The 14,372-nt window shown below is 42.6% G+C and overlaps 1 protein-coding gene across 1 annotated transcript; it reads left to right on the top strand.

The window, feature by feature from the left end:
* Positions 1 to 2,025: 2,025 nt before the first annotated feature.
* Positions 2,026 to 14,032, top strand: IL22RA2 (interleukin 22 receptor subunit alpha 2). Its single transcript, XM_075089865.1, has 6 exons — positions 2,026 to 2,225; positions 3,144 to 3,294; positions 4,110 to 4,288; positions 5,562 to 5,731; positions 6,169 to 6,347; positions 10,296 to 14,032. Exons 1-5 carry the CDS (start codon positions 2,129 to 2,131, stop codon positions 6,322 to 6,324), a joined length of 753 nt encoding a protein of 250 aa, XP_074945966.1. The 5' UTR covers positions 2,026 to 2,128; the 3' UTR covers positions 6,325 to 6,347; positions 10,296 to 14,032.
* Positions 14,033 to 14,372: the final 340 nt, after the last annotated feature.

The raw sequence follows: 14,372 nt of genomic DNA, 5'->3' as shown, positions 1-14,372 counted from the left end.
ACTGCCAGCCCAATCACAGATAAAGCACTATCAGAGTGCAGAATGCAGAAAACCCGGAGTATTTTCATGGGATAGGCATTTTTTCCCTGTTTCATCACGTGGCAGAGCAGCCTTTTCTGAGCAAAACCCACCGGCGCCGGGCAGGCTGGCCCTCAGCTCCGCATTCATAGGAGGAACCGCTATCAAAAGAGATTTTGGCAAAGCTCCATGCTCCAGCTCCTGGCAATGGGCTGTTACACAGGATACGGGAAGGTGTGTTGGTACAATTCAAGTAAGCAAATACACAATCTATGACTAAACTTTGATGACATTTCTGTCTGGTGATTGGTTTAAAAAAGTTCCCTATTCTTGCACTTGAGCTCATACAACATGATGAAATACTAACTAACTGCATTTGGTGTGGGGAACTACTTAAAGGTCATTGGATTTTGAAAACTGAAAATTGGTGTTAGTGAAACTGATAGATAAAAAATTCACAGCTGGTGATGGCAGGGTGGCCTTTCCACCTTCTGCCTTCATTCTGGGTTTTTTTCCTCTGCATTTCTTCTCAGTTCTTTAATTCCCTTAATTGCATTAACTAGTTAATTATTCAAAGCTATACAACTAGCATTTTAATATATCTGCTGCAGGTTTGGTCCTTGGATAGTGAGGTATAGATGATCAGGTGAACTGAGAGCCTATGCCCATTAACCTGAGCGAGGCTGGCTTCTTGATTAGATGATGTTCAGTTTGCTGAGTATAACTGGTTGCCTTTAAATAAAAAAAAATGCCTTTATTTGAACCAGAGCTTGCACTTTTCTGACCTGACAGGTGTTTTTCTTCCACCTTTTCCCAAAGTAAAGATGACTGTTAGGCAGACAGGTAGCCTTCACATCCATTATTTCTTTGGTGGGCATCATTACTTAGTGCTGTGCTACGTCATCCAAAATTTGGGTTTTCTCTATTTGTCAATGTGAGCTTGCAAAAGGAGAATGCATCCTGACTTTTGCCCAGATGCACCGGTGCATGAGTGGCAAAGTACACGTGGATGTCAGCACCGGGGAGCTTTCGGGGAGGGAGGAGCGAGGGTCAAGGCTGGGCAGGAGGGCCAGCAGGCTCCCAGCTGCCTCCGGTGGCACCGCATCCGTTGCCAGCAACCGACTCAGCTGAGCTTTCCACATATCCCAGGAGCACAAAACCTGGCTCCCACTGGGCAGGCGCACACATGGCATTAAAGTATTTACTAACACAAAGCGAGATCGCTTTCTCCGGGGAACCCCGGCATCCCCAGCCCTGGGGTCAGGCTCACAGGGATGCGCATATTGGAAAGGCAGGACTCGGAGGACAGTGGTGACAAATGTCAATATTTGTGCAGGCAGCATCGTGGCACACCCGCACCAGTCCGGGCATATGATTCCTGGCAGTCTGAAAGTCCAACACAGAGTGGCACTTTGGCCCAATGGGCTGGGCTTGCCTTCCCGTCCCTGCCTAGAGGCTGGCAGTGCTGCAGCTGCCCCAGCCCCTGAGCATCTCTGCAGAGCCAGCGTGGTGTGGACGTGCTGCCCAACAGCACGGCTGACAGCAGGTTCATGGCCCCTCGATCCTCCAATGATACAATCCTAAATGACATCCTGCCGTGAACATACCTGCAAACTACATCCGCTTGTATTTGACCCGAAGACAGGCCACCAAATCAGATGACATCCCGTGGGTAGGTCTTTTACCTGTTTGCAGCAAAATTTCTTGTGTTCTTCAGCTCCGAGAGACTAGCAAGCTGATAAATAAATAAATAAATAAATAAATAAATAAATAAAATTAATAAAATAAAAATCTTAGCGTGGCAAGCACGCAAGCTTGTGTGACAAATTTATGGGATAAAGCAATATTGCCAGACATCATTTGGGAATTAGTGCCTAAAAAAGAAAGGACTTTTTCATGCTGGGTTGCTTCGTAATTAGTTCCAAACTTCAGAGTGACCACAGCTGCCAAGTAAGAAAAATTGCTTGTGTTTAATTTAGAGCAACTCTCGTGTTTTTCAGCCAGATTAAACCAAAGCCAAACTGGGGATTTTGGAAACTGTTAAAAATAAGGGGAACTCTGGAGTGTTTAACAATTACTTCCTTATAAGACATGCCCAAGAGGAAGAGAGATGCTCTTCTGTCATGGAACTGCTCTCCTAAGCATGAAGGGGATCACGCTTTCCTCCCTCTGCTTACTGATGCACCTGCTTCAGGATGAGATAACTAGTAAGTAAAGGCTTTCTGCTCTTTTCCTTTGTGGGGAGAGGGGTGCTGGCTCTGTTACTGAATCTCTGAATGAGTCAAGAAATCTCTGGGTCTTTTGGTGGGTTTCAAAAGTCCAGTCACTTCCAAATCAGTCTGTTATTTTTCTTTTCAAGATTCTGAAATGCAGATAAGACAAGCATGTTGCCCACTAAATTTACTCCTGGCTGTACTACTAGTTTCAGTTCAACTAGTACAAGTCTTATCCGATTATGTGATATGCCAGGGATAAAGCTGCAGCCATCTGGGTCACAAAACCCAGAAAAATGTTAGGATTTGGATGCTTCAGAGCTAATAGATGATTCTGCCATCAGTAACCATCGCAGTTTGAAAACAGATTATCTTGAAAATTGTCAGGCAGTTTTTTTCTGGTATCACAGACTGGAAAAGCGGTGAATCTCAGGTTATTTTTTATTAGGCAAGAGCTCATAAACATGGCTGTGTCAACAGCTGAAACAGCTATAATCGCTGCAGGTTAAAGCTGAGATTTGGAAGAAAGAGCACTCGCCTTTAACTGCTGATGGGGCTGCTTACTGCAGGCTCTGTGAATTGATCCAAAGGGTTTGTTTCCTGGGATGTGCATCAGGCATGTTTCACAGCAGTAAACTCACTAAGGAAAAATGAAAAAAAAACAAAAAACCAAAAAAAAAAAACCCCAAACATAAAAGTGTTCCTTTAATAATACTAACTGTGTTTGTTCTGTAACTGCTAGATCTGAGCACTGTGACTTGCAAAACTGTGGACATGAGATCCAGGAGATTTAATTTCCCTGCAGTCTACTAGTCATGAAACAAAATGAGCTGCAGCAATACTCCCCGATTTCAATACAGAGGAGCATGTCTGTGACAAACACATTATGTTATCACTCCTTATTATTTGCAGCAATTTTAGTTTTGGAAAACCGAGAACTGCAAGATTTGATTAAGCCACAGAAGGTAGAGTTTCATTCGTTAAACTTCAACACCACTTTGCATTGGCAGCCTGGGAGGGCCAGCGAGGCAAGAGACACGGTCTACTTTGTGCAGTATAAAGTGTAAGTACCAGGGAAACTCCAGCCTCCCACTGGACTGGGGCCCATTCCTTTGGCACGTCAAAAGGATTTCTCAGGTGACATGGGATTCCCCATTCCCGGGGAACAGCCACGTCCTGCTTGGCTGCCAGCTCTCGGTTGTTGCTGTGCTTATCAATAGCCCGTAAGGTGCAGCTGAACAGCCCGAGTGAGGCAGGGAACAAACATCTCCGGCAATATGCTCTGCACCATAGCATTGCAGAAAAATGTAGTTTGCAGGGGACCTCTGGAGGTCACCAGGTCCAACTATCTGCCTGAAGCGGGTCTAGCTATGTCAGCTACTTCTGCAATAGGGCATTTAAGGTATTTCCGTGGCCCACCTTGCCCACGACAGCGCCGCTGGGTGCCTTGAACAGCAAATAAGGCAGCGCTATGGACTGGTCCTCAGAGGCGGTACAGTCCCATCCCTGGCAGACCTGGTGAGCACCTGAAATCACTATTGCCTTTGAGAAATTAGCTGATGGAAACTGGCATTCTGCACATCATTGAACACCCTGGCTAAGCCAAAGCTCTCCTGCCTCTCTAAGGGGAAAGTCTGTGGTGGCTTCCTACAGGGCTGATCACCCATGTCTCTGCTTTAGGTTTCTTTCAAAAAAGACAGAAAACTGTAGCTCCCAAACACCCATGAAATCAATCTTCCTGGTCATCAAATCGAAGGGAGCTAATTTCCACAGCAGAACGCTTGTCAATACCGCTGAGTTAAAACAGACGGTTAAAAATCTATACAGACCCAGCCGGCGACAGCTAAAGCTTACATCCTTCCTCCTCTTTTTCCATAGGTATGGGCAGAGCACGTGGCAAAACAAAGACGACTGCTGGGGGATTCAAAACCATGTCTGTGACCTAACGAATGAGACCTCTGACATCCAAGAGCCTTACTATGGCAGAGTGAAAGCTGCATCAGCTGGCGTCTATTCCGACTGGAGCCTCAGCTGTAGATTCACTCCCTGGCGAGAAAGTAAGTGCAAACATATGGGTCTCTCTGAGAAAGGAATTGGATTTTCTGTGGCGTGGAATACATAATTTCTGCTCACAATTTGCAAACATGAGTAATCCTTTCCTAGCTATGAAGCCGTACCAAAAGAAGTTGTGAGTCAATAGCTCTCAGATGAAGTACTGTGATGAAATAATTTTCCCCATACTTGAAAGCCAACCAACTATAGATAAGCAGCCACTCATCAGTAATTAGGGGATCAGAAGTGCCAGGCTCCTTTTAACTCAACCTCTTCCTCAAGGCATGGAACTACAAAAATCATTTTCAACAGTTTTTGGAGCTGCTGGAAGGACTGGACACAAAGTGGAAAAGAAGGAAACAGTCTCTGCTTGGGGGGGAAAAGGGAGGTGAGAGCCAAGAGCTGTGTGGCCACCGTTCTTCTCACATTTATGTGTTTCCTGACTGCAGTGTATTTAGAAAGGACACACTCAAAGCTTTTAGTTATTACAATCGTTATAATGCCAGAGTATGTTAGAAATTGGAGGACTGTCAAAACAGTGCAGTACCAGTGTACCTACCAGTACGATCCCCATGAATTAACTAGTTTTCCCTGGTCAATGCAAATTTAAATGTGAGTGTCAATGTAGGTCACTTCACAGCCCTGAAGTGCAAACTACCTTGAGCCCCCTGTACAGATGAAACCGCAAGCTCTGACATAAAGCAGTACCTTGCAGCAGCAACAGTCCATCTTGCCCTGTGCCACCTCCTCCTGGAGAGATGCACAGGGCAGCTGCTGGCCTGTCTCCCCACGTCTGGGACTACATACACAGGTATGCCAGCGCTAGCTTGAACCCTTAGCTGTTTCTAACTAAGCAGATTGAAAAAAAAAAATTGAAAGGAAAAATTGAAGCTGCATCCTTGGCATAACTGAAATGGTTCAAATAACTATTCTATGTAGTCAATGTAGTAGTTATGTAGGGCGGGGGGGGAGGATCTGGGCAAAGACTCTAAAGCATTTTGCTTGACCAGCCTGCAGTCAGCAACATGCAGCTCTGAGAGATTTCAAAAAGTTTGGCTTAAAGATAGGTTTACCAACACAGGAAACGTCATCCCCAAAATGTCCCAAGCAATAACCCCCAAAAAGTAAGAATTTACAAAGCAGCACATTAAGAGTGAATACAGCATAATATATTTTTGGTAACAGGAACATTAGATTGTTGAATGGATTCCAATTGCATTATGTGAAACATTATTTATAAGCTATGATTGTGTTCATAGCTTTGGTTTTTTTCCTTAGCTATGATAGGACCTCCAACTGTGACTGTGGCTCATAGCAACAAGTCCGTAATACTAAAGCTCCAGGCTCCACATTCTCCTTATAAAAGGAGGAGAGGCAGCAAGATACCCATGACTAATTATTATGATCTGCTATATCAAGTCTTCATAATTAACAACTTGCTAAATGAGGTAAGTGCATATTCAAACACGAACCTTTTACCGTCAAAAATCCAGGAAAGTATGGGCACACCATTCTTGTTTTACAGTTGAAACAGTCTTCTGGGATTGTGAGAACATCAATGACTGTGCAAGTATTTGAAAACAAAGTAGGCTTATTTTTCAGGAATTGAATGGGATTGAATTGAGTTGTAATTCCTCCCTTTACTCTTTTCCATCAACTTAGTATTTCATACTCTAAGACCTAGATTAAAAAACTGGGACGGGAGGGTAATCTTGGGGGGGTGGTGGTGTTGTCTTTAAAAATCATAAATAAATTATTAATGATATTCACTTTGTGCAAGTCCACATGCTGCTCTGCATCCTCTGTTCTTGTCAAACTTCACTCACAGACACATTTGCTAGGGTAATGTGCTTGACTGGCTGTTTTTACTCCACTCTGTCTGAAGCAACACAGAGTCCTGGTGTATGAAGGAAAAGACAAGGTTATTAAAATAGAAGATTTGAGGCCTGGAGTCAGCTACTGCATCACGGCTAAAACATACGTGCCAATGCTGGACCGTAGCAGTGTCTACAGCAGCAGGCAGTGCACTGTGCTGCAGTGACAGGGCTGGCAGCTCTGCAACAGGTAAGCCACCAGCTGAAACTGGGATGACTCTGGAAGTCAAGAGCTATCCCCTCACCAAAGGCAGATACTCTCCAACAGGAGACAAAAAAGGTGTGACATACGAACTGCCATCCCATATGGCAACATTAACCAGAGTTCTTACATCATCTCAGCTAGTTTCACACCACGTAAGAATGATATGTCCAAGGAGATTAGAGGAATGTCATGGATAATTCTTTGCATGCTGGCATAGACCTCAGAAACATCTCCCTCTTCCCTTTCTTTAAACAGTTATACATAGTATTGCTTTAATCAGTTTTATTGCTATCAAGTAATAATTAACTAGGAAAATGAATGACCTCCAACTTTATTAATCTGCAATTCTGCTGCAAGCTTTGCAATTATGGCCAGGAATTTATCTGATGTGTTTAATTTAAATAAGCCTGTCCCCTTTTCATGCCATTCTTCAGAGGTAATGTATTTAAAAAAAAAAATACATTCAATTATCAAATTTCATGAGTTTCCATGGGCCAAAATGCAAGAGTTACCTCAATTAGCTGATCTGAAAAATCTGTTTGTTTACTTACCTCAATAACTGGTCTATCTTCCCGTATCATGTGCCCAGCAGAGAGATTTACCATCAATCTTGCCTTGCAGGTACCAAGGCACAGAGTGTAAAAAGACCTAAGCCAAAGCTGACTTCAGCGTCACTGGCCTTAGCAAGCTCAGATTTGAACTGTGCTGTTCTTGGTTCAGTACCCTAACTACAAAAGATTTTCTTTCTTCTGCTTCACAATATGATGCATAATGTTGGTCTCTCCTGGGTCTTGGTCAGTGGGTTTAGGCTAAGGAGAGAGCTAGTTTCTAGGTGTTTTTCCGGCATTTTTGCTTGCTTTCCCAGTACTGTAAAAGGCTGGAAGCTCAGGGTAGAGCTGGACTTCTGAACAACGTGCAGAGGTACAGGAGGGATGCAGGCAAATGGCATGTGTTGCATTTTCAGTTAAATTGAATACTATCCAGCTTAAATGTGCAGTCTAGCAGCAATTCTCTTTCTCTTCCCAGTTACAGTGATCATGGCGGAAGATGCCTCCCATCACAGGTCCAGCTCTAAATCAACATATGTGGGCAATGCATACTTGGATACTTCCTAAATTAACTTTTGCTGCATTAAATGATTCGATTAATCACAATCATTTTATGCTACACAAAGGCCAAGGATTCTCTGCATGTCCTATATTACAGTTTACGATGGTATATATTTACATTTACAAAGGAAACAGTCTTGTAATATCTATATAAAAGAAGCCCACGCAAAATGCACTTGTGAAAATATCCGTAAGACTGTTTCCAGGGTTTTATCATTTTAAGCTATGGGATTAAAATACAATTTATAAAATATAAATTTCAGATATTTTATTTCTTCTAGAACAAAGGTTTGCAACAGAAGATGAAAAAATTGTCCTTTCTTTAAAATAAGAACTGTACAGTACAGGAGTATACCCCACACTCAAAATGTCTTCCTCGTGCCCTCAACATAGTGTTTCTGATAGTGAAACCAGTATGTGATTAGGCAGGAGCTCATTTAAACTGAAACAGAAAAGATCCTCACTTTCAGTTAGTGACAGACAGTTCAAGGGAAGAGACCTCTATTTCAACCATTTCACAGTAAATGATGAACGAATGCTGACCATCACCTGTGACTTCTAATGATTTTACTCCTACTAGTATATATCATCTCACAAGGGAAAAGATTTCTTGGGGAAGGTCTGGGTAGATATCCACTAAGCCATGGCAGGATGGAGAGGTGAAGTGGCTTTTCCAGATCTCCAAGGTCTGTAAGTAGTGAGAATCTTAATACTTAACTGCATTCTCCTATTGCAAATTGAATGAGAGGAGGTGAGGGTGTACCAGACACAGGAGGCCAAAGCAAGCCCTGGGAAAATTGAAGCTCCCTAATCACTATCCACTTTTCCCTTAATTCACAAGCACAAAGGTGGGTCGCTTCAGTTTAAGTAACAGACCTTGAGTTCACTTAAGCCACATCCAAAGCATTTTTCATGGTCTGTCACTAACACCTCACCTGGAGGCAGCACCGCCCAGAGCTGCACCAGGGCACTGGGCATAGGCATTTGGGAGGAGGCTGTGCTTAAGTAAGTGAATGCTGGTTGCTCTTGCCTTTACCAAAATGAAAGAGGGCATTACATATTAAATATTTCCACCATCTGATTCTAACACATGACATATTTGAATGACTAGATTGGCAGGCACCTAGCCGCGTTCACATACCTAGTCCATAAAACCGGGTTTCTTTCACCATACTTTTTGCTCTTTTTGCTCCTTTCCCATTTCTTCCAAATGTTTATGTTGTTATATCCCACAGATTCTTAGGTAAGGTTTTTCAGGAAGCGAGGCTTATTAAATCTCTGTGGCGTACCTAGCACTACGACAAGTCTCAGATCCAGCACTGCCCTGCTGCCTCTCTTGCACTAGGAAGAACCACAATAAAGCCATCCAGGCAAACTGTTAAGAAATAGCCTGCTTATATTTCAGCAGTGGTGACTTCATCCACTTGTAATCCAAGTTCTTTCTCAAATTCGCTTCTTTCCTTAGGGCAGCTCATGTTGAAGCTGTTACACAAGGTAAAGCTTTATTAAGGTAACAATCTACTAAGCCTAGTCAGGGAACAGACTCTGACAATGCCAGATACTGTACCTATGTCAGATGCAGAGGATGAAACTGTTTAGTGCTCTCAGATCTTAAAGTAGACACTCAAAAAAAAAAAAAAGAAGCAGCAGCAGCAGCAGAGCCATAGCAGTACCTGAAGCATTCTATGGAGACATTGGAAACCTGAAGTTTTTCAATTTTATAAAATTTTAAAAAATGTGCAGCACATATACCAGAAAAAACAATGAAAGGTCTGAAGAAGTCTTGCGCTGTTATGTTTGCTAACCAGATTTCACTTCCTCAGCAGCAATGCAGGCTTACGGAAAGCAGCGCAAGAGTTGCAGGAACAACCCACTTCCATTCTGATGGTACCAGGATTTAGTATTGCAAACCCCATGATGGTCTGCAGAAGCCAATTTTCTCTTTCCATTTGAAATGCAAGTTTCCTTTCAGCTCTGCTCTGACATGTAATTTTACTGGGGAGGGGTCTGGTAAAATGACTGGGACTGTAGGTTTTTCTTCACAACCAGCAGTAGTGGCATGGTCCCAAGACATGCTCAACGGGGCTCACAGGACGGGCATCCCGCAGGGAGAGGTACTTTGCTGTAGCATATACTGGCTGGGTGATCTGCACCCGCAGCTTCTAGATAGCCTTGGTAATGCTGCAGTTTGTAAAAACCACTTCATTGTGCCTTAGCCTGTATGCTGCACTGCTGTTTATGTCTCCATGAGGAGGGAATGAAGAGTGCTCTAAACTACAGCTGGGGCTTTCCTGCAGGCAAGTCAATTTGGAAATACCTGGAAAAGAGAGCTCCAGCCCTCCCTCCCCTCCTCCTCATGGACACAAGGAGACCATCTGCTGTGGGTCCACCTCTCCAGAGCTGCCCGGGATGGCATACAGCTCCACGGTGGTTAGCACACATGCACACCACTCAGTGCAGGACACTTTTATGTCATTGGCTTGACTCCTTCTGGCCATAAGTTTGCAAGACCTGGCTGAAAACATCCTGCTCTTAGTTTTTTAATCACTTACAGAGCAGGCATTTTCTAACAAAGTGCCAAATGCTAGCTTCGATTTCAGGAAAGAAACAAATGCTGGCTTCTAGGGCTATGGCATAGGGTGGGGAAAAACAAGCAGTGTAAAGAAAGCAGGACTTGTGCAACCTATTCTGTAAGCCCTTGCCTTCCGTGTCACTGGGGGATGTCTGCAATCATGGGCACGGCCTGTCACAATGGCCTCGTCTAGCCAAGTCTTTGTGTCACAGCTGAGGATCCCATCAATGAGAAAGGTATTATGTCTTTCAGAGTTTGCAGTTACTGATCTTCGTGTGAAGCGGAGACCACACCACAAGAGCCTACCCTTCTTTCTTTCATGACCATGGCTGAACATTATCTTATCTGTCAGATGAAGTAAGACCTTATCTCCCACTATAAATGGCTTTAACTTCCCATTCTACTGGCATGCAGAAGAGTACTCAACTAGCAGAAATTCAAGAACAGGGCTCTGGATAAGCTGATAGAGCAACAGCGATGGACCAGATGCTCCAGTCTTATAAATTAGGAGAAGATTATGCATAGCCAGCTGTATCATATAAATGCTCAGTTTTATATGATGCCATGATCCTCAGTGTTTATCATATGGTCTAGCATCTGGCCAGTCCTGTTCATACCTCCCATAGATCTGCTCTAATCAGATGTGGACTTGGGTTTTATTTACTTGCATGACTTGATCTCAACCAAGAACCGCTCTTGGGGCCCAGGGGTGGGGTGCTGTTGTGAAATGACATTGGCTTTTGCCACAGATCTAGCAGATGTTATCAAGTATTCCAAACTGCAGGGAATTAATCGTAAATAGGTGGGGCTTTTCTGTGGAGTTTCTATGGATTTCAATGTTTACTACAAAGATCAAATATACTAATCTGTAAAATCTGTCTGATCAGAAAAAAGAATAAAGAAGAAAATAAAACCTGAACTCCTGAGAGTTAGTCTCATGCAAAGGATGCAGGACACAAAACAAGGTTACTTCTGCAGAGGAGCAGAGGGAAAGAAATGACACCGGTGTTCATCATCAGGAAAGTTTGTCTCCTTTGCAACTTGCTTTCAGAATCTTTTTATATAGTGCTTCCAAGAAAAAAAAAACTTTAAAATTTAATTCCCTAAATGATGAAATCACTGGCTGTTTTATTGCAAGTCTTACGCATTGAGTCTGAAGAAGGCCCAGCTCAAGCAGTCATTGCTGCCAGAATTTTGGCTTGAGATGGGGAAGTTCAAGCCTTGATGCTTACAAGGAAAGTTCAAAAAGGCAATTCCTGAAAATGCTCCATCATCTGCAGTAAATACAGAAGACCCACTAATGACTTTAATTATTGTGCTCTTTTCTAAGGTAGTGGGTTCCTGATGCTGATTTACCTAAATATCCTCAATACTGAAAAAATTCAGCCCAATGGTGTCACACTCTGAGGACTACGCTCTTCAGATATGTCCTTATTTTTAAACACAGGAACAAGGTAACAATGAAGAGCCATTGTGCTAATTGCTATACCTAGAAAAGAGCAATTGGAAAATTGTCCTTAAATTCATTTATTTCAGGAAATGGCATTCTGACACAGTTTGGGTTTTTTTTGGGTTTTTTTTTTTTTTTTTGCCTTCTTTGGGGGTAAGTAATCATACAAATCCTACCAATTTCCAAGAAACAGCCATAAGTTCTTGTTTTTCATTTTGTAACAACAGACGAGTATTTTTTAACATTTGTTGTTATGGGACACTGGGTTTGTTTAATATCTGACAAGCACATGATTGTTATAGGACTGGGCTGAGCTCTTATTTCTGCGCTAAATTATCACTACAACTCCTTATATCGGGAAGAATAAAGCGCCTAAAAGATATCAGCAGGAAGAAAAACAATAGGGTTATCTTCATCAAATCAAACACTTTCAGAGGGTCTGTGAAGTCACTAATCATGCCCTGAGTGGAATGAGAATCAGAGAGACAAACCTGGGGAAGAAACTGCTGGGAAAGGCTGATTTAAGCTCTGAAGAATCTGAGGCAAAGACTGTGCAGCATCAGAGCAGAAAGGTGTACTTCAACAAGTTTAAAAAAGAGGAGCAAAGTGATTTGGCCAGCAACACAGTATAGCTGCTGGCACAGACAGTTTCTGCCTTGGAAAATAAATGGTATATTTCTGTGGAGTAAAACTATTCTAGACATGTCCATAGCCAAGGAGAAGATACACCTATAAAGACACAACGTTTACATATTCTGCTCAGAGACCATTTCAGCTATTTCAGCAGCAATCTTAGAGGGCAAACAGCCTTTACTTACCCAGAGGATTTCAAAAGCTGGAGAGAGAAATTTGTCATTGGAAGAAGCAGCACCAATTCCTGGAAAGTCTTAGTCTTTCCTGCTGTTCAAGAAACAAGCATAGACACACAGCGAGACTCAATCTCCTCAACGTAGGTGCCTCAACATTTAAGATACATCTGAGTTTCCAGAACATTCGCACGTGGCTGGCAGATACAGCCTGGGATCTGCATGAGACCATCACCTCCCTGGCGTGGCAGCTGAAATCATGAGGGGGCATCCCACAGACATGCACTAGACATCTATGCCTGGGTGACTGAAGGTCTGCCCCAGTTACTGAAATGCTACTGTAATATACTAATGAGAGAGTTACTGGGTATGAGCTGGACGCTGAAGTCGTGTATATGATTTGTAGGGTTACATTAATAAATCTGAAGAGAAAACCTGGTTATGGCAATTAAACAGATGAGAAAATTTGGTGTGTACATGGTACTTGCAGGGTGCCTTGGGCACGTTAGCCTTTCTAATGCCAAGGGCCTTCACTTTGCAGTTCAATAAGTATTTTTACATTTTAATCATCTTGTGGAAAATGGAGTAGGAAAGGCAAAACTCTGAAAAGTGAATGTGAAGAGACTGCAGAAATGGAATGAGATCCCAGTTTGGTACCGCTTTTTGGCACGTTCATTCTGAATACCTTCTTGAAGCTGATTCTTGCACCTACTGAAATATTGCTCCGCTCTGATAAATATCATGAAAAATTACGCCAAAAGTACAGAAAAGGATTAAATAAGTAAAATCCTTTCAGCTGCAGAACAAGATGTATCATAATGCCATCCCTGAGCCCACAAGGCTACCATCTCTTGCCAGTTTGCTCCTTAATGGTATTTGCCACAAAAAGATAGATTTCTAGAAATAACAGGAGGTACAATGACATAAAGTGTAAGGTACTTTGAGTCCTCAAGTTTTGAAACAGAAGAAGGTGGGATCAAGCAGAAGCAATGGGAAGAGCTGAGCAGGACATCCCTGAGACAAGGAAGTCCAACGGGGAGACACAGGGCATAATCTATTATTGTATATGTTCCAGGCATGTGTCTCTTTGCTCTGCAAGCTGTGCTACAACCTTGGAAAAGAAGCAGAGCCACGAACAAGCAAGAGCTACTGCAGCTGTGCACTCCCTTAGTGGGTATAAACACAGTTCCTGTGATGCATTGGAGTAAAGTTGGCCAAAATGGCTTAGACTGGGAAAGATTTTTTCCTTAATTTTTATACTTCCTGTATATTAAAGACAGCTGAAAGCACCAACTCATATTACAAGCAGCCATCTAAAGGAACGTTTACCATGACTGACCATCCCAACAAAAAGTGTTCAGCTACTTCCAGGTGACATAGGAAAAGTAACATTTAGAGCTGGGCCATCAATGTGATCAAAGGAAAGAGTAGCGCATTGGTGAACCCAGCACTTGGTGAGCCGTGGTCAGAAACACGACCTCTCAAGGTTCAATGGTAGCCAGTCATGTGATGGGATAAGGTGAGGAAATGAGCCAAACAGGGGAGGGCAAATTGAATAGCAGAGAAGCTTTGGTTGATTTTCCATAAGACCTTGTGCTGCATGTGAACAGCATCAATGAAAACACTTCCAGACATATTTCTAATGAATTTCTAAATATTTCTAATGAAGAACTGGAATTTTACTGAAAAAAAAAAACCACTTGTTAAAAAATCTTCTTAATAAAATATCTTTCAAACATTGTGTTTTTCAACTGAAAAAATAAAACAAGTTTCTTTTCTCCATGGCCAAAACCCCATGTCCTTTGGCTGTAAGGTTTCCAAGGTCATGTTTAAATTTCCTGGAGTAAGACAGGAATGAAAATGTTCTTGACAGCTCTCATCAATCTTTATATAACATATCCAGTCAGAGCTCATAGTCCAGTCAGGGAACCATGGGAATGCTTTCAGTGAGGTGCTATTTCTCTGAAAGCAGAATAATTCAATAACCTTTCCTGGAACACAGCATACACCCATGATCTGAGGCAGGAGGTAAGAAAGAGAACATTGCTCTGCACAACCTTCAGTCCTAAGAGG

Source organism: Phalacrocorax aristotelis, chromosome 3 (assembly GCF_949628215.1).
Source record: "Phalacrocorax aristotelis chromosome 3, bGulAri2.1, whole genome shotgun sequence".
Classification (NCBI taxonomy): Eukaryota; Metazoa; Chordata; class Aves; order Suliformes; family Phalacrocoracidae; genus Phalacrocorax; species Phalacrocorax aristotelis.
The sequence above is the reverse complement of the archived record's forward strand: the minus strand, read 5'-3'. Positions and strand labels throughout refer to the sequence as shown.